Source organism: Tachyglossus aculeatus, chromosome 16, assembly GCF_015852505.1.
Source record: "Tachyglossus aculeatus isolate mTacAcu1 chromosome 16, mTacAcu1.pri, whole genome shotgun sequence".
Taxonomy (NCBI): domain Eukaryota; kingdom Metazoa; phylum Chordata; class Mammalia; order Monotremata; family Tachyglossidae; genus Tachyglossus; species Tachyglossus aculeatus.
Window position 1 is genome coordinate 46055396 of NC_052081.1, and position 20686 is coordinate 46076081.

General features: G+C 50.2%; 1 protein-coding gene across 2 annotated transcripts; it reads right to left on the reverse strand.

The window, feature by feature from the left end:
- Positions 1-609: 609 nt before the first annotated feature.
- Positions 610-16092, reverse strand: FUCA1 (alpha-L-fucosidase 1). 2 transcript variants are annotated; one of them, XM_038758481.1, is made up of 8 exons: positions 15712-16092; positions 12402-12536; positions 9205-9342; positions 7021-7126; positions 4616-4816; positions 4334-4524; positions 3200-3299; positions 610-1698 (listed from the first exon to the last, which is right to left on the reverse strand). In XM_038758481.1, exons 1-8 carry the CDS (start codon positions 16089-16091, stop codon positions 1564-1566), a joined length of 1386 nt encoding a protein of 461 aa, XP_038614409.1. In that variant the 5' UTR covers position 16092; the 3' UTR covers positions 610-1563. The 2 variants fall into 2 exon arrangements, with proteins under 2 accessions (XP_038614409.1, XP_038614408.1); XM_038758480.1 differs by having other exon boundaries at positions 3200-3302.
- Between the last annotated feature and the right edge of the window lie 4594 nt (positions 16093-20686).

Here is a 20686-nt window from a genome sequence, read left to right on the forward strand (position 1 = left end):
GAAAGACTTGGATCCTTCCCCAGGGAGTTCTCAGGCTCAACTTTCTTCCAGCATCAATTAAAATGATTATTTTTAATCCCTTTGGGTCAAATGTCCTAGTTTTCCTCTCCTTATGGACTCAAAGAGGCTCTAAATCCCATTTTGCAGGAGTGCGACTTTAAACTGAAAACCCCCTTTGGGTGTCCCCTGCTGAGCTTTTTGTGGTTTGGGAAGAAACTAAAAGCCCTTTTCTCTCTCCCTTTCTCTTCTACAACCCCCACCCCAACCTGATTATACTGGATCTACCCCAGCACTTAGTACAGTGCTTGGCACACGGTAAGTACTTAATACAACTAGCATTATTATTTTGTTATTAATAATGAAATGTAAAATTCAAGGGGCTCCGGCCTACCCCAACGGAGTTTCAAACTGAGTCTGAATGGGAATCGCAGACGCTACAGCACCGGAGGATCTTGTGTGTGTTTGTGGCGGGCAAGGGGAAGGAAGGAATATGGGAATTTGGGACATGTTGGGAATGAGTGGTTGAGAAGCCAGAACGTCAGGCATATTTGGCATGAGCTAATTCGCCACCGTCAACCAAAAAACCAAGACGCCGACAACCTTTTTTCCAAAAAAAAAGCTTCATTTCTCATACCGATGATTGAAAACATATTGTACATGAAAATCTAAGCACAGTGCACAGTCATTTATTGAATGCATTTTAAGTGATTTTATTAAGATATTGGAATGAGTACCTCCCCCCGCCCTCAAATAAGCCCGACAATGTAAACAAAGGCAACATCCCTTGTCCCCTCGGGTCAGCTGAATCTCCCAGGGTTCACAAACCAGTTCAGAGATTGTCGACTGGTGAGAAGCAGCTGGCATTAGCCGGGTCCAGCTCCCGTCGGACGGTGCCGGGGCTCGCGTGACTCGTTAATCGTCCGTGGCCCCGTTTCTTCCGGCTCATCCCGCGCTCCCTTCCCAAGTGAAAATGCTACCAGGGTGTCTATTCCCGTCGGACAGGCCGGAGCCGGCAGGACTGAACTTTTCGGAGGTCCCACCTCGAGGAACCAGAAGATGCAAGACCCCCCCGATCTGTACTTTCCTTTGTATCTCTGCAGGGTCTGGGAATGGTAAACGCCGGTTTTGCCCTTCACGGCCCACGGGACGGAATTTCCGGACCCTCCCGGCTTCATTTTGCGGCAGGAGGAGATCAGGGTCCGAGCGGACGTTCCTTTGGACGGGGTTGGGGTCTTTCGGGAGAAACCTTCGACTCCCGACATTCCCGGGGGTCTGGTCCTCTCCGGCCTCCGCCTGCTCTCCTTGCCCGTTTTGGCGCCCGCCGAGAAGGGGAACGGAAAAGCCGCCAAGTCGTCGTTCAGGCCCGGCCGCGAGGGCTTCCTCGTGGAGGGAGAAGGGTCTTTGGGGTGTGTTCCGTTCCTTTGGGTTAAAATCCGTCAGAAAATGCCCATTCCGGGTAGGAGGGGATGGAGGTGATTTATTTCAATTTCCCTTCGATTTGACTCTTGGGCGGCAGAGAGGTAGAGAGGCCCGCCTCTCCTTTTCCACGCTAAGTTTTGGTGCTCATCTCACTCCTTCCAGCTTGACGGTCCAGGCAAACTCCGTGGGCAGCGCTGAAGGGGGAACCACGGGCAGGGAGACCCGGAGACCCGAGGCCTCCTCCCACTTCACCTGCCCCGAGAATCCCAACAGGGACACCTGCGGGAGGCAAACGGGCGGCCTGACGGATCCGTGGGCTACCGGCCCCCGGGACCCGGCGGCCACGCTGGTGGCTGCCAGGCTGCAGAGCTCCTCGAGGGTAGGGACCGTAACCCACGCTCATTTGGACTCCTCATTCACTCCATCGTATTTATTGAGCGCTTACTGTGTGCACAGCACTGGACTAAGCGCTTGGGAGGGGACAACAGAACAATAAACAGACCCATTCCCTGCCCGAGCGGCGAGTTTACGGCCTAGAAGGGGAGAGAAACGAGGAGGGGAAATGAAGAAAGGGAGGAAGGCAGGGCGACGCAGAAGGGAGTGGGAGACTGAATGAATAAATGAATGAATGAATGTTGCCAGCTTGTACTTCCCAAGCGCTTAGTACAGTGCTCTTGCTCACAGTAAGCGCTCAATAAATACGATTGAATGAATGAAGATTTAGTACTCTATTTTACTTGTATATGTTTATTCTATTTATTTTATTTTGTTAATATGTTTTGTTGTCTGTCTCCCCCTTCTAGACTGTGAGCCTGCTATTGGGTGGGGACCGTCTCTAGATGTTGCCAACTTGGACTTCCCAAGTGCTTACTACAGTGCTCTGCACACAGTAAGCACTCAATAAATACGATTGAATGAATGAATATTTAGTACACTACCTGTACATATTTATTCTATTTATTTTATTTTGATAAAATGTTTTGTTTTGTTGTCTGTCTCCCCCTTCTAGACTGTGAGCCTGCTATTGGGTGGGGACCGTCTCTAGATGTTGCCAACTTGGACTTCCCAAGCGCTTACTACAGTGCTCTGCTCACAGTAAGCGCTCAATAAATACGATTGAATGAATGAATATTTAGTACTCTATTTTACTTGTACATATTTACTTTATTTATTTTATTTTGTTAATATGTTTTGTTTTGTTGTCTGTCTCCCCCTTCTAAACTGTGAGCCTGCTATTGGGTAGGGACTGTCTCTAGATGTTGCCAACTTGGACTTCCCAAGTGCTTACTACAGTGCTCTGCACACAGTAAGCGCTAAATAAATACAATTGAATGACTGAATATTTAGTACTCTATTTTACTTGTACATATTTATTCTATTTATTTTATTTTGTTAATATGTTTTGTTGTCTGTCTCCCCCTTCTAGACTGTGAGCCTGCTATTGGGCAGGGACCGTCTCTAGATGTTGCCAACTTGGACTTCCCAAGCGCTTAGTACAGTGCTCTGCACACAGTAAGCGCTCAATAAATACGACTGACTGAATGACTGAATAAATAGGACTGAATGAACGAATGAGAGGATAAGTGAAGCAGAGAAGTGACGTGCCTGATATCACGCAGCAGACAAGGAATGGAGCCGGGATTAGAACCCAGGTCCCTCTGGCTCTCAGGCTCGTGCTCTAGCCACTGGATCCCGCTGCTTCAGGGTGGGGAGAAGCGGTTTCACACTTTCCTTCCTGAGGCACGGGTGACCAGAGGGCCGGAAATCTGGGTTTTCTTACCTTGGTGCCCGACTGGACGACGGGTGAGGTCAGCGTCAGGACGTTATTCTCCGGCCACTGGGTGAAAATGGCGTAGACGTCCTGCCCCTTGGATGTGTACCTGCCAAGTGCAGAAACGCTCTGGGCATGTTACTCCCCTCCTCAAAAATCTCCAGTGGCTACCAATCAATCTGCACTTCAGGCAGAAACTCCTCACCCTGGGCTTCCAGGCTGTCCATCCATCCCCTCGCCCCCTCCTACCTCACCTCCCTTCTCTCCTTCTATTGCCCAGCCCGCAACCTCCGCTCCTCCACCGCTGATCTCCTCACCGTACCTCGCTCTCGCCTGTCCCGCCATCGACCCCCGGCCCACGTCCTCCCCCGGGCCTGGAATGCCCCCAATCCCTCCGCCCCTCCGCCAAGCTAGCTCTCTTCCTCCCTTCAAGGCCCTACTGAGGGCTCACCTCCTCCAGGAGGCCTTCCCACACTCAGCCCCCTCCTTCCTCTCCCCCCGCCCTACCTCCTTCCCCTCCCCACAGCACCTGTATATCTGTTTGTCCAGATTTATTACTCTATTTATTTTACTTGGACATATTTACTATTCTGTTTATTTTGTTAATATGTTTTGTAGTCTGTCTTCCCCTTCTAGACCGTGAGCCCGCTGTTGGGTAGGGACCGTCTCTATATGTTGCCAACTTGTACTTCCCAAGCGCTTAGTACAGCGCCCTGCACACAGTAAGCGCTCAACAAATACGACTGAATGAATGAATGAAGCCGACCAGCGGCGAGACACACTCAGCACTGTCCAGCCCAGGCTCTAGTCAGCAACCCCTGTGCCCCCTGCTTTATCGTTATTCTTATTATTATCATTATTATTGTATTTGTTAAGTGCTTACTATGCGCCAGGCACGATATAGCTTTAATTCTATTTGTTCTGACGATTTTCACACCTGTCTATGTTTTGTTTTGTCGTCTGTCTCCCCCTTCCAGACTGTGAGCCCGCTGTTGGGTAGCGACCGTCTCTAGATGTTGCTGACTTGTACTTCCTAAGCGCTTAGTACGGTGCTCTGCACACAGTAAGCGCTCAATAAATATGATTGATGATGATGACGGTCCGATCCCTTCGACCCCTGAGGTGGGGAGAGGCCGCGCTCACCAGATTCTGCTTTCGTTTCTCTCCACCTGCACCCGCCAGGGCCTGGAGGCGTAGATGGCCTCCCCGTTGATGCTCAGCCACTTGCCCACGGCCAGGAGCTTCTCCTGGAAGATGGGCACGATCACCCCATCCTTCGTGGGCCCCACGTTGAGGAGGTAGTTGCCGCCGAAACTCACCGTCTCCACCAGCTCCTGCAGGGGAAGCGGGGCTCCGCTGAAGCAGCCGGAGGGGGAGCGGGCCCGGGGAGGGGTCCCGGAGGGGCGGGCGCCCACCGCTTCCTACCGAGATGATGTCCGCCTCGCTCAGGAGCTGGACCACCTCCATGTTGCGCCGGTAGCCCCAGGACAGCTTGTCCACGGACGTGCACATCTCCCACTTGTGGGCCGGCAGGGTCCCGGGCTTGTATTTGTCCGCGCAGTTGTAGTAGCCGCCGTGGTGGCAGGGGCAGTCCTTGCCCCAGCGGTCGTTCACCACCACCTCGTCCTGAGGGCCGGAGGGAGAGACGGAGACGGGGAGGGACGCCGGACCCGGCTGGGGGGAGCCAGTTGGGTCCGGGAGATCGGGGGGCCTCCCCCCCGCCTTCCCTCCTTCCCTTTCCCACAGCACTTGGGTATATGTCGGGCAGGAAGCGAAGCCCGGACGTGCTGAGCCGGATTCGAGGGGGGCTGCCGCCCTTGGGGAGGTGGGCAACGATGAGGACAGAGCGAGAACCCTCTTAAATGTTGGGGTTTACGCCCTCGGGGACCACACTCTGTCCTCAGTCAGTCAAGCAGTTGTATTTATTGAGACCTTACTGTGTACTGAGCTGTGTGCCAGAAGGCCCTACTGAGAGCTCAGCTCCTCCAGGAGGCCTTCCCAGACTGAGCCCCTTCCTTCCTCTCCCCCTCTCCATCCCCCCCCATCTTACCTCCTTCCCTTCCCCACAGCACCTGTATATATGTATATATGTTTGTACATATTTGTTACTCTATTTATTTTACTTGTACATATCTATTCTATTTATTTTATTATGTTAGTATGTTTGGTTTTGTTCTCTGTCTCCCCCTTTTAGACTGTGAGCCCACTGTTGGGTAGGGACTGTCTCTAGATGTTGCCAATTTGTACTTCCCAAGCGCTTAGTACAGTGCTCTGCACATAGTAAGCGCTCAATAAATACAATTGATGATGATGATGATGATGAAAGAGCCCGGGCTTTGGAGTCAGAGGTCAGGGGTTCGAATCCCGGCTCCGCCACATGCCTGCTGTGTGACCTTGGGCAAGTCACTTCACTCCTCTGGGCCTCAGTTGCCTCATCTGTAAAATGGGGATTAAGACTGGGAGCCCCCCGTGGGACAACCTGATCCCCTTGTAACCTCCCCAGCGCTTAGAACAGTGCTTTGCACATAGTAAGTGCTTAATAAATGCCATCATCATTATCATTATTATTATTATTCAGTGCCGGACTGGAGGCTGTTCTTCTGGGGCCTCTCACCTCCCAGAAGAGCCTCAATCAATCAATCATATTTATTGAGCGCTTACTGTGTGCAGAGCACTGTACCTCAGGCCCCGGAGGAGGTGAGCCCGTCATCTAGTCCATCCCCCTGCCTTCAAGCGGGACTGTCCACGAACCCCCGTCCCCTTGGCTGACGGTGGGGTCTTCTATTCTTCCAGCCCCCCAGGGAAAGTGAATCTCCAGCCTCCCTCCAGTTCTCCGAGAAGCAGCGTGGCTCCGTGGAAAGAGCCCGGGCTTTGGAGCCAGAGGTCATGGGTTCAAATCCCGGCTCTGCCACTTGTCAGCCGTGTGACTTCGGGCAAGTCACTTCGCTTCTCTGGGCCCCAGTTTCCTCATCTGTAAAATGGGGATGAATAATAATAATGATAATAATGGCATTTATTAAGCGCTTACTCCGTGCAAAGCACTGTTCTAAGCGCAGGGGAGGTTGCAAGGTGATCAGGTTGTCCCTCAGGGGGCTCACAGTCTTCATCCCCATTTTACAGATGAGGGAACTGAGGCCCAGAGAACTGAAGTGACTTGCCCGAAGTCACCGAGCTGACAGTTGGCGGAGCCGGGATTTGAACCCATGACCTCTGACTCCAAAGCCCGGGCTTTTTTCCACTGAGCCACGCTGCTTCTCTAAGCAGTCTTCTGATGAAGACTGTGAGCCCCCCGTGGGGCAGCCTTATCACCTTGTACCCTCCCCAGCGCTTAGAACGGTGCTTTGCACATAGTAAGCGCTTAATAAAGGCCATTATTATTATCATCAATCAATTGTATTTGAGCGCTTACTGTGTGCAGAGCACTGTACTGAGCACTTGGGAAGTACAAGTTGGCAACATATAGAGACAGTCCCTACCCAACAGTGGGCTCACAGTCTAAAAGACTATTAGTCTATTATTATTATTATTATTATCCACTGCCGGCACCCCAAAGGGATGGGGGTGCTCAGAAGCAGGCCGGAACCGAGATGGGAAGCGGCGAGCTCGGACCAAAGTTGCCCGGGCTTGCGGCCCTGAACGGAATAGTCGCCCCACGGCTTGAAAACCACCTCCCCGCCCCCCAGGAAGACTCGGCCTCCTCCCGGCCCCGGCCTCTACCCCCCGACCCCTCGACCCTCCGATCATCAGTCGTATTTATTGAGCACTTACTGTGTGCAGAGCACTGTACTAAGCGCTTGGGAAGTCCAATTTGGCAACCCCAGCTACGGTACCTTGACGGGACTCTCGTTGTAGAGCCAGGCGAGGAAATTTGTCGCGTTCCAATAGGTGTCCGGGGCCTCCCATTCGCCGTCAGACCAAATCAGGTCCGGTCTGTACCTGGAAGAAGCGCCGATTCAGTCCCCGTCGAGGGGACCCTCTCCCAGGCCGCCTGGCTGACCCTCAATCAATCAATCAATCAATCAATCGTATTTATTGAGCGCTTACTGTGTGCAGAGCACTGGACTAAGCGCTTGGGAAGTACAAGTTGGCACCATATAGAGACGGTCCCTACCCAACAGTGGGCTCACAGTCTAGAAGGGGGAGACAGACAACACAACAAAACATACTAACAAAATAAAATAAATAGAATAGATATGTACAAGTAAAATAGAGTAATAAATATGTACAAACATATATACACTTATACAGGTGCTGTGGGGAAGGGAGGGAGGTAAGATGAGGGGGATGGAGAGGGGGAGTCATCCAAAGCGCTCAATCCAACCCTCCCCAGGGGAGTCATCCAAAGCGCTCAATAAATACAACTGACTGAATGAATGTATATATGTTTGTACATATTTATCACTCTATTTTACTTGTACATATTTATTCTATTTATTTTATTTTGGTAATATTCATTCATTCATTCATTCAATCGTATTTATTGAGCGCTTACTGTGTGCAGATATGTTTTGTTGTCTGTCTCCCCCTTCTAGAGTGTCAGCCCGCTGTTAGGTAGGGACCGTCTCTATATGTTGCCAGCTTAGTACAGTGCTCTGCACACAGTAAGCGCTCAATAAATACGATTGATTGAATGAATGAATAATAATAATAATGATGATGATGGCATTTATTAAGCACTTACTATGTGCAAAGCACTGTTCTAAGCACTGGGGTAGATACAAGGTGATCAGGTTGTCCCACGGTGGGGCTCGCAGTCTTAACCCCCATTTTACAGATGAGGTAACTGAGGCCCAGAGAAGTGAAGTGACTCGCCCAAAGTCCCACAGCTGACAACTGGCAGAGCCGGGATGTGAACCCGTGACCTCTGACTCCAAAGCCCGGGCTCTTACCACTGAGCCACGCTGCTTCTCATGAATGAATGAATGAAAGGGAGTGCTAAGCAACAGGCAGAATATTGGGGAACCACTTCACGGGGTAGTCTTTTTCAGTTGAGCAACTGACGGTACGTACTGAGCGCCTACCGTGAGCGAAGCTCTGTACTAAGCCCTTGGGAGAGTACAATAGGGTTAGCAGACTTGACTCTGCCCTCAAGGACCACGAGAAGCAGCGCGGCTTAACGTATAAAGCGTCAGAAGGACCCGGGTCCTAATCGTGGCTCTGTCACTTGTCTGCTGTGTGTCCTCGGGCAATACAGCGCTTAGAACAGTGCTCGGCACATAGTAAGCGCTAAGCAAGTACCATAATTATGATTAATAATAATAATAATAATAATAATAATAATGATGGCATTTATTAAGCGCTTACTATATGCAAAGTACTGTTCGAAGCGCTGGGGAGGTTACAAGGTGACCAGGTTGTCCCACGGGGGGCTCACAGTCTTAATCCCCATTTTACAGATGAGGTCACTGAGGCCCAGAGAAGTGAAGTGACTTGCCCAAAGTCACACAGCTGACAATTGGCGGAGCCAAGGTTTGAACCTATGACCTCTGACTCCAAAGCCCGTGCTCTTTCCATTGAGCCATGCTGCTCCTCTAAGATTAAGATTATTATGATTAAGATCATTAATATAATGATTATATTATATTGTTATATTATGATATAGTATGTTAAGCGCTTAGTACCGTGCTCTGCACATAGTAAGCGCTCAATAAATACGATTGATGATGATGATAATAATATATTATTATATAATTAAGATAATTATGATTAAGTCCTTTCACTTCTCTGTGCCTCGGTTACCTCATCCGTAAAATAAGGATTGAGACGGTGAGCCCCACATGGGACGGGGGCTGTGTCCAACCTGATTTGCTTGTGTCCATTCCAGCGCTTAGTACAGTGCCCGGCACATAGGAAAGCGCTTAACAAATGCCACGATTATTATTATTTATTATTATTATTATTATTATTATTATTATTATTATTATCTGAGTGAGGAAATGCATCACGAAAACTCACAACTCTGACGCCCCCCTCCCCAAAAAGCGACGGTGGGGCAGAAACCCCTGCTTTCTCACCTTGTGACAAGGTCATACAGCTCTGGCATCGTCTTGGCATAGACGAAATATTGTGACTCGAAGCCATTCTTTTTGTCCATTAGATAGAGCGGGTGGAACCATTCCAACAGTGAGTGATACAGTCCATAGCGAATTTTCCTGCGATTAAGCGGGGAGAGAGAGAGAGAGAACTCTGTCACGTATTAAGTCGAGCAAACAGAGAAGGATTTGGGGAGAGACAGAGCTCGGTAGTAATATTTTCATTATCACTAGTGGCGTGGAAAAAAAAATAAATGCAGAAGAGTGGTCTTATGGTCTACCTCATGCAAGAGCTCCGTCATGCAAGGCAAATGACACAATCTTGTGATTATTAGGGCGGGAACCATCAAGTGCTTTTGAAGCTCTGGCAATAACACCACTAATTGCCCTTGAGAAATAAGTAGGACCGCTTCAAAAAGTTAGGAGAGGGGAAACAGCTAAGGGAGGGAGGGAGAAAGAGAGAGAGTGGAAAAAAAAATAAATGCAGAAGAGTGATCTTATGGTCTATCTCATCTGCAGGGTGACCGTTTGCTCCTAGGGCAAAGACAGGCAAATGACACAATCTCCTGATTATTAGGGTGGGAACCATCAAGTGCTTTTGAAGCTCTGGCAATAACACCACTAATTGCCCTTGAGAAATAAGTAGGAAAAAAGTTAGGAGAGGGGAAACAGATAAGGGAGGGAGGGAGAAAGAGAGAGAGTGGAAAAAAAAAATAAATGCAGAAGAGTGATCTTATGGTCTACCTCATCTGCACGGTGACAGTTCGCTCCTAAGGCGAAGACAGGCAAATGACACAATCTCGTGATTATTAGGGCGGGAACCATCAAGTGCTTTTGCAGCTCTGGCAATAACACTGCTAATTGCCCTTGAGAAATAAGTAGGACCGCTTCAAAAGTTAGGAGAGGGGCAACAGATAAGGGAGGGAGGGAGAAAGAGAGAGAGTGCAAAAAAAATAAATGCAGAAGAGTGATCTTATGGTCTACCTCGTGCACGGTGACAGTTCGCTCCTAGGGCGAAGACAGGCAAATGACACAATCTCGTGATTATTAGGGCGGGAACCATCAAGTGCTTTTGCAGCTCTGGCAAATACACCACTAATTGCCCTTGAGAAATAAGTAGGACCGCTTCAAAAGTTAGGAGAGGGGCAACAGATAAGGGAGGGAGGGAGAAAGAGAGAGAGTGCAAAAAAAATAAATGCAGAAGAGTGATCTTATGGTCTACCTCGTGCACGGTGACAGTTCGCTCCTAGGGCGAAGACAGGCAAATGACACAATCTCGTGATTATTAGAGCGGGAACCATCAAGTGCTTTTGCAGCTCTGGCAAATACACCACTAATTGCCCTTGAGAAATAAGTAGGACCGCTTCAAAAGTTAGGAGAGGGGCAACAGATAAGGGAGGGAGGGAGAAAGAGAGAGAGTGCAAAAAAAATAAATGCAGAAGAGTGATCTTATGGTCTACCTCGTGCACGGTGACAGTTCGCTCCTAGGGCGAAGATAGGCAAATGACACAATCTCCTGATTATTAGGACTGGAACCATCAAGTGCTTTTGAAGCTCTGGCAATAACACCACTAATTGCCCTTGAGAAATAAGTAGGACCGCTTCAAAAGTTAGGAGAGGGGAAACAGATAAGGGAGGGAGGGAGAAAGAGAGTGGAAAAAAAAATAAATGCAGAAGAGTGATCTTATGGTCTACCTCCTGCACGGTGACAGTTCGCTCCTAGGGCGAAGACAGGCAAATGACACAATCTCCTGATTATTAGGGCAGGAACCATCAAGTGCTTTTGCAGCTCTGGCAATAACACCACTAATTGCCCTTGAGAAATAAGTAGGACCGCTTCAAAAGTTAGGAGAGGGAAACAGATAAGGGAGGGAGGGAGAAAGAGAGAGAGAGAGAGAGAACGCAAACGCTAAAGGCTTGAGTTTTGAACCCATTGGAAATGAAATGAGGAATCTGGGCTCCTATGGTCTCTGCTCTGGACACTTCTGGCCCGAAATAAAGTGATCCGGCCCACTACGTGGAGACAGGCTCTGAGGTGGGGCATCAAACTTGGACTTCCCAAGCGCTTAGTCCAGTGCTCTGCACACAGTAAGCGCCCAATAAACACGATTGAATGAATGAATGAATATATGTTTGTACATATTTATTACTCGATTTATTTTACTTGTACATATTTATTCTATTTATTTTATTTTGTTAATGTGCTTTGTTTTGTTGTCCGTCTTCTAGGCTGTGAGCCCGCTGTTGGGTAGGGACCGTCTCTATATGTTGCCAACTTGCACTTCCCAAGCGCTTAGTACAGTGCTCTGCACACAGTAAGCGCTCAATAAACATGATTGAATGAATGAATATATTTTTGTACGTATTTATTACTCTATTTTACTTGTACATATTTATTCTATTTATTTTATTTTGTTAATGGGTTTTGTTTTGTTGTCTATCTTCTAGGCTGTGAGCCTGCTGTTGGGTAGGGACCGTCTCTATACGTTGCCAACTTGCACTTCCCAAGCACTTAGTCCAGTGCTCTGCACACAGTAAGCGCTCAATAAACACGACTGAATGAATGAATATATGTTTGTACGTATTTATTACTCTATTTATTTTACTTGTACATATTTATTCTATTTATTTTATTTTGTTAATATGCTTTGTTTTGTTGTCCATCTTCTAGGCTGTGAGCCCGCTGTTGGGTAGGGACCGTCTCTATATGTTGCCAACTTGGACTTCCCAAGCGCTTAGTCCAGTGCTCTGCACACAGTAAGCGCTCAATAAACACGATTGAATGAATGAATTCTATTTGGTTTATATGTTTGGTTTTGTGGTCTGTCTCCCCCTTCTAGACTGTGAGCCCGCTGTTGGATAGGGACCGTCTCTAGATGTTGCCAACTCGGACTTCCCAAGTGCTTAGTCCAGTGCTCTGCACACAGTAAGTGCTCAATAAATACAACTGAATGAATGAATGAATGAATCAAAGGCCCAGCTCTCAACGGTGGCTGAATGAATGAATGAATGAATCAATGAATCAATCAATCAAAGGCCCAGCTCTCAATGGTGGCAGTGTGAGCGCCGTGCTACTCGCCGACCCCGGGAAACTGACTTTAGAGGGAAGAGAGGTGAAGGGAGTGATGGGGATTTGGGAGAAGGGTCCACCTCCCTTGTCTTCCCGATCCAAGCGGTACCTTTTCCGGAGGGCCTGTCCCAGTTCCCCGACGAGGTCCCGGTGCGGTCCCACATCCTGAGAGTTCCAGTTCCAGGAGACGGGCGAGCCCCAGTTCGTGAAGCCTTCGTGGTGCTTCGTGGTCAGGACTACGTATCTGCCAAAAACCAAAAGTGGATGTGAGCGAGGGGGACGGCACGGGGGCTGTGGACCCCCCGACAGTGGCCCTTCGGCATGCGGAGGAGCAGTGTGGCCTGGTGGAAGGGACGGAAGGGAACTTGGGTCCTAACTCCGGCTCTGCCTCTTGCCTGCTGTGTGAACTTGGGCAAGTTACCTCACTTCTCCGGGCCTCAGTTCCCTCGCCTAGAAAACGGGGATAAGATACCTGTTTCCCCTCCCTCTCAGGCTGTGAACCCCCATGTGGGACAGAGACCGTCTCTGATCCGACGATCCGCATCCACCGCAGTGCTTAGTACACTGCTCGGCACAGAGTGAGCGCTTAATAACCACCATCATTATTACTATTAGAAAGCGTTCTCCTACCCAAACGAAGGAGACCTGCTCCCTCTCCCCTAATGTGGTGTGGAGAGGACAAGATGCAGAACACAGAGACCAGGAGCTCCTTGACAGCAGGAATCATGTCCACTTTTACAAGCGCTTAGTACAGTGCACACCCAGTAGGCGCTCAGTAAATACCACTGACCGATCGATTGGAGACACGGGGAGGGAACACGCTTTACGGGAAAGGCTGCGGTTCTGGGAGATGATGATGGCATTTATTAAGCACTTACTATGTGCAAAGCACTGTTCTAAGCGCTGGGGAGGTTACAAGGTGATCCGGTTGTCACAGTCTTAATCCCCATTTTCCAGATGAGGTAACTGAGGCCCAGAGAAGTGAAGTGACTTGCCCAAAGTCACACAGCTGACAAGCGGCCGAGCCGGGATTTGAATCCGTGACCTCCGACTCCCAAGCCCGGGCTCTTTCCACCGAGCCACGCTGCTTCTGAAGACCCACTTATTGAAAGCCCATCTCCTCCAGGAGGCCTTCCCTGACTAAATCCTCCTTTCCTCTTCTCCCACTCCCTTCTGCGTGGCCCTGACTTGCTCCCTTTATTCACTCATTCATTCAATCATATTTATTGAGCACTTACTGTGTGCAGAGCACTGTACTAAGCATCTCCCCCAACCAGCCCCACAGCATTTATGTCTATATCTATAATTTATTTACTTCTACTGTCTATCTCCCCATCTAGACTGTAAGCTCACTGAGGGTGGGGCATGTGTCTGTCGTACTGTTCTCTCTCAAGCGTTTAGTACGCTGCTCTGCTCACAGGAAGCGCTCAGTAAATTTACCATCGACGGACTGACTGCTTCTATCACCTTCCACTCTCAGTTGGCCAATAGACCATTCTGCTGAAGAACTATCTAAGCACGTGACGGGATCAGAGTTTCCCAAGGAGGAAGGAAGTTTTATGTCAGGTGATTTGGTTGCCAAACAAACACAACCCAAGTTCCCTGTTCATCTTGCCGGCTCTTGGGCCTAGGATTGTGTCCGATCCGAGTGCACCTTCTGGCTCCCCCCGACCCCCGTCCTCCAGCATCCGGCCCCCAGCCCAGCCCACCCCAATCTTTCAGCACCTGTCCCCTGTCCCCCCGCAAATCCTCCAGCCCCCTGGCTCCCACTTCTCCCCTCCATCCTTTGGCACCTGCCCCCCTAGTCCTTCCCCAACCTCCAGCCCCTGGCCCCCCCGCCCCCCATCCTCCAGCCCCTGCTCCCCCACCCCTCCATCCTCCAGCCCCTGCTCCCCCAGGCCCCCTACAATCCTCCAGCCCCTGCTCCCCCAGCCCCCCTCCATCCTCCAGTCCCTGACCCCCGGCCCCCCGTCCTCCATCCCCTGACCTCCCGCCCCCCTCACCCTCCAGCCCCTGACCCCCGGGCCCCCATCCTCCAGCCCCTGACCCTCCAGGCCCCTCCATTCCCCCAGCCCCTGATCCCCGGCCCCCCATCCTCTGGCCCGAGGCCCCCATCCTCCGGCCCCTGACCCCCGGCCCCCATCCTCTAGCCCCTGACCCTCCAGGCCCCTCCATTTCCCCAGCCCCTGCCCCCCGGCCCCCCATCCTCTGACCCGAGGCCCCCATCCTCCGGCCCCTGACCCCCGGCCCCCACCCTCCAGCCCCTGCCCCTCCGCCCCTCCATTCCCCCATCCCCTGACCCCCGGCCCCCCATCCTCCGGCCCCTGACCGCCCGCCCCCCTCACCCTCCAGCCCCTGACCCTCCGCCCCTCCATCCCCCAGTCCCTGACCCCCGGCCCTCCATCTCCCGACCCCAGGCCCCCGACCTCCCGCCCCTCCCAACCTCCAGCCCCTCCATCCCCCAATTCCTGACCCCCGGCCCCCCATCCTCCAGCTCCTGCCCCTCCGCCCCCCATTCCCTGCCCCCAGGTCTCCCATCTTCCGACCCCTAACCCTGTCCCACCGTCGCCCTCCAGCCCACGTCCTCCCCCTGGCCCGGAATGGCCTCCCTCCGCACATCCGCCAAGCTCGCTCTCTTCCTCCCGTCAAAGCCCTACTGAGAGCTCACCTCCTCCAGGAGGCCTTCCCACACTGAGCCCCCTCCTTCCTCTCCCCAAGCCTTACCCCCTTCCCCTCCCCACAGCACCTGTATATGTTTGTCCAGATTACTCTATTTACCTTACTTGTACATATTTACTATTTATTTTATTTTGTTAATATGTTTGGTTTTGTTGTCTGTCTCCCCCTTCCAGACTGTGAGCCCGCTGTTGGGTAGAGACCGTCTCTAGATGTTGCCTCCTTCCTCTCCCCCTCCTTCCCCTCCCCACAGCACCTGTATATCTGTTTGTACAGATTTATTACTCTACTTACTTTACCTGGACATATTTACTATTCTATTTGATTTTGCTAATATGTTTTGCTTTGTCGTCCGTCTCCCCCTTCTAGACTGCGAGCCCGCTGTTGGGTAGGGACCCGTCTCTACATGGTGCCGACTTGGACTTTCCAGGCGCTTAGTCCAGTGCTCTGCACACAGTAAGCGCTCAATAAATACGACTGACTGAATGAATGAAAGAATGTATAACCCCCCCCCAGGCCCCCCATCCCCTGACTCTCCACCCCTCCATCCCCCTGCCCCCCCCCCATTAATTCAATCGTATTTATTGAGCGCTTACTGTGTGCAGAGCACTGGACTAAGCGCTTGGGAAGGACAAGTTGGCAACATCTAGAGACGGTCCCTACCCAACAGTGGGCTCACAGTCTAGAAGATCCTCCATGCCCTGATCCCCCGGCCCCCCAGTCCCTTCGGCAGCCGGTCTCACTTGGCCCCAGCCTGCTGGAAGAGCCGGGCCCAGCCGTCGGGGTCGAAGAAGGCGGCGGAGAACTGCGGGCCGAAGTCGGCGTAGCTGAAGCCGGGCGGGTAGTTGGCGCGCATGAAGCCGTCGTACTCGGGCCGCCGCTCGCCCTTCCAGTGCCACCAGAACCACTCGCTGCCCCAGCTGGGCACGGAGAACACCCCCCAGTGCACGAACACCCCGAATTTGGCCTCGTCGAACCAGGCGGGCAGAGGCCGGGAGTCCAGGCTGGCCCAGTCCGGGCTGTACGGGCCGGGAGGAGCCCCGGGGGACGCCGGCGAGGCCGCCCCTACCAGCGGCAGCAGCAGCAGCATCAGCGGGCACGGTCCTGCCCCCGCCGCTGCCATGGTGCCAGCCGGCGATGCTGGGCCGCTCTCACTGAGCATGCGCCGGGATGCCGGGGGTGGTCGGCGCGGAGGCTCCGCCCATCCTCCCTTCCTATTGGTCGAGCGGAAGAGACCGGCGTCATGGTTACCGGTACCCGGACGGACGCCATCGGCTTTTGATTGGCTGAGCGGGCGGGGAGCCGCTGGGGGGGGGGTGGTCGGCGCTGAGACTCCGCCCTCCTTCTCTTCCTATTGGTCGAGAGGACGAGAGGGGGCGTGTCTTCATCGGCGTTCTGGGATTCTGATTGGCTGAGCGGGCCTGGAGCCTCCGGAGGGGGTGGTCGGCGCTGAGACTCCGCCCTCCATCTCTCCCTATTGGTCTAGCGGACGAGAGCGGGCGGGTCTTCATCGGCGTCCTGGGATTCTCATTGGCTGAGCGGGCTTGGAGCCGCCGGAGGGCGTGGTCGGCGCTGAGGCTCCGCCCTCCCTCTCTCCCTATTGGTGGAGAGGGCGAGAGGGGGCGGGTCTTCATCGGCGTTCTGGGATTCTGATTGGCTGAACGGGGGGGAGCCGCCGGGGGTGATCGGCGCTGAGGCTCTGCCCTCTCTCCCTTCCTATTGGTCGGGCGGACGAGAGGGGCGATTTGTGATTGGCTGAGCGGGCGTGGAGCCGCCGGGGAGTGGTCGGCTTTGAGGCTCCGCCCTTCCTCCTTTACTATTGGTCGAGCGGATGAGAGGGAGCGGTTTCTGATTGGCTGAGCGGCCGCGGAGCCGCAGGGGGTGGTCGGCGCTGAGGCCCCGCCCTGTCTCCCTTCCTATTGGTCTAGAGGACGAAGGGGGCGAGTCTCCCCGCCGCTCTGGGCTTCTGATTGGCTGAGAGAACGACGAGCGGCCAAGGGTTGTATGCGCTAAGGCTCCGCCCTCCCTTCATTCCTATTGGTCGAGAGGACGAAAGGGGGCGGGTCTCCTTCGTCGCCATGGCTACCGGGGCCAGGACGCGCGGCATTGGCTCCTGGTTGAGCCGGCGCCAGCCCAGGCCGCGGAAAGCGACTGTTGCCTGTCAATCATTCCGTTGTATTTCATTCATTCATTCATTCATTCATTCATTCATTCGTATTTATTAGGCACTTACTGTGTGCAGAGCACCGTACTAAGCGCTTGGGAAGTACAAATCGGCAACATATAGAGACGGTCCCTACCCAACAACGGGCTCACAGTCTAGAAGGGGGAGACAGAGAACAAAACAAAACCTATTAACAAAATAAAATAAATAGAATAAATATGTACAAGTAAAATTAAATAAAAAAATAGAGTAATAAATATGTACAAACATATATACATATATACAGGTGCTGTGGGGAGGGGAAGGAGGTAAAGCGGGGGGATGGGGAGAGGAAGGAGGGGGCTCAGTCTGGGAAGGCGTATTTATTGAGCGCTTACAGTGTGCAGAGCACTGTACTAAGCGCTTGGGAAGTCCAAGTTGGCAACATCTAGAGACAATCCCTACCCAACAACGGGCTCACAGTCTAGAAGCGGGAGACAGGCAACAAAACAAGTAGACAGGCATCAATAGCATCAAAATTATTAATCAATGGTATTTATCAATCAATGGTATTTACTGAGCGCTTGCTATATGCAGAGCACTGATCTGAGCGCTTGGGAGAGGACAGTATAACAGATTTAACAGACACGTTCCCTGCCCAGAATGAGTTTATTCGTTCATTCATTCATTCAATGGTATTTATCAATCAGTGGCATTTACTGAGCGCTTGCTATGTGCAGAGCACTGATCTGAGCGCTTGGGAGAGGACAGTATAACAGATTTAACAGATACGTTCCCTGCCCAGAATGAGTTTATTCATTCATTCATTCATTCATTCATTCATTCAATGGTATTTATCAATCAGTGGTATTTACTGAGTGCTTGCTATGTGCACAGCACTGGTCTGAGCGCTTGGGAGAGGACAATGTAACAGATTTAACAGACACGTTCCCTGCCCAGAATGAGTTTATTCATTCATTCATTCATTCAATGGTATTTATCAATCAGTGGTATTTACTGAGCGCTTGCTATGTGCAGAGCACTGATCTGAGCGCTTGGGAAAGGACAATGTAACAGATTTAACAGACACGTTCCCTGCCCAGAATGAGTTTATTCGTTCATTCATTCATTCATTCATTCATTCAATGGTATTTATCAATCAATAGTATTTACTGAGCGCTTGCGATGTGCAGAGCACCGATCTGAGCGCTTGGGAGAGGACAATGTAACAGATTTAACAGACACGTTCCCTGCCCAGAATGAGTTTATTTGTTCATTCATTCATTCATTCATTCATTCATTCAATGGTATTTATCAATCAATGGTATTTACTGAGCGCTTGCTATGTGCAGAGCACTGGTCTGAGCGCTTGGAAGAGGATAGTATAACAGATTTAACAGACATGTTCCCTGCCCAGAATGAGTTTATTCGTTCGTTCATTCATTCATTCATTCATTCACTCAATGGTATTTATCAATCAATGGTATTTACTGAGTGCTTGCTATGTGCAGAGCACTGATCTGAGCGCTTGGGAGAGGACAATGTAACAGATTTAACGGACACGTTTCCTGCCCAGAATGAGTTTATTCATTCATTCATTCATTCAATGGTATTTATCAATCAATAGTATTTACTGAGCGCTTGCTATGTGCAGAGCACTGGTCTGAGCGCTTGGGAGAGGACAGTATAACAGATTTAACAGATACGTTCCCTGCCCAGAATGAGTTTATTCGTTCATTCATTCATTCATTCAATGGTATTTATCAATCAATGGTATTTACTGAGCGCTTGCTATGTGCAGAGCACTGATCTGAGCGCTTGGGAGAGGACAATATAACAGATTTAACAGACACGTTCCCTGCCCAGAATGAGTTTATTCGTTCATTCATTCATTCATTCATTCAATGGTATTTATCAATCAATGGTATTTACTGAGCGCTTGCTATGTGCAGAGCACTGGTCTGAGCGCTTGGGAGAGGACAATATAACAGATTTAACAGACACGTTCCCTGCCCAGAATGAGTTTATTCGTTCATTCATTCATTCATTCAATGGTATTTATCAATCAATGGTATTTACTGAGCGCTTGCTATGTGCAGAGCACTGATCTGAGCGCTTGGGAGAGGACAATATAACAGATTTAACAGACACGTTCCCTGCCCAGAATGAGTTTATTCGTTCATTCATTCATTCATTCATTCAATGGTATTTATCAATCAATGGTATTTACTGAGCGCTTGCTATGTGCAGAGCACTGGTCTGAGCACTTGGGAGAGGACAATATAACAGATTTAACAGACACGTTCCCTGCCCAGAATGAGTTTATTCGTTCATTCATTCATTCATTCAATGGTATTTATCAATCAATGGTATTTACTGAGCGCTTGCTATGTGCAGAGCACTGATCTGAGCGCTTGGGAGAGGGCATTATAACAGATTTAACAGACACATTCCCTGCCCAGAATGAGTTTATTCATTCATTCATTCATTCATTCATTCATTCATTCATTCAATGGTATTTATCAATCAATGGTATTTACTGAGCGCTTGCTATGTGCAGAGCACTGGTCTGAGCGCTTGGGAGAGGACATTATAACAGATTTAACAGACACATTCCCTGCCCAGAATGAGTCTATTCATTCATTCATTCATTCATTCATTCATTCAATGGTATTTATCAATCAGTGGTATTTACTGAGCGCTTGCTATGTGCGGAGCACTGGTCTGAGCGCTTGGGAGAGGACATTATAACAGATTTAACAGACACGTTCCCTGCCCAGAATGAGTTTATTCGTTCATTCATTCATTCATTCATTCATTCATTCAATGGTATTTATCAATCTATGGTATTTACTGAATGCTTGCTATGTGAATGCTTGCTATGTGCAGAGCACTGGTCTGAGCACTTGGGAGAGGACAATGTGATAGATTTAACAGACACGTTCCCTGCCCAGAATGAGTTTATTCATTCATTCATTCAATGGTATTTATCAATCAATGGTATTTACTGAGCGCTTGCTATGTGCAGAGCATTGGTCTGAGCGCTTGGGAGGGGAAAATATAACAGATTTAACAGACACGTTCCCTGCCCAGAATGAATTTATTCGTTCATTCATTCATTCAATGGTATTTATCAATCAATGGTATTTACTGAGCGCTTGCTATGTGCAGAGCACTGGTCTGAGCACTTGGGAGAGGACAATGTGATAGATTTAACAGACACGTTCCCTGCCCAGAATGAGTTTATTCGTTCATTCATTCATTCATTCATTCAATGGTATTTATCAATCAATAGTATTTACTGAGTGCTTGCAATGTGCAGAGCACTGATCTGAGCGCTTGGGAGAGGACAATGTAACAGATTTAACAGACACGTTCCCTGCCCAGAAAGAGTTTATTCGTTCATTCATTCATTCATTCATTCATTCATTCAATGGTATTTATCAATCAATGGTATTTACTGAGTGCTTGCTATGTGCAGAGCACTGGTCTGAGCGCTTGGAAGAGGACAATGTAACAGATTTAACAGACATGTTCCCTGCCCAGAATGAGTTTATTCGTTCGTTCATTCATTC

Excerpts from the sequence above, each read along its gene's own strand:
- FUCA1 (XM_038758480.1), bottom strand. The coding sequence starts at position 16,091 with ATGGCAGCGGCGGGGGCAGGACCGTGCCCGCTGATGCTGCTGCTGCTG. Across the intron at positions 12,537-15,711 it reads TTCCAGCAGGCTGGGGCCAA|ATACGTAGTCCTGACCACGA; the intron begins GTGAGACCGGCT and ends GGTTTTTGGCAG. Across the intron at positions 7,127-9,204 it reads CTGTATGACCTTGTCACAAG|GTACAGACCGGACCTGATTT; the intron begins GTGAGAAAGCAG and ends CGCTTCTTCCAG.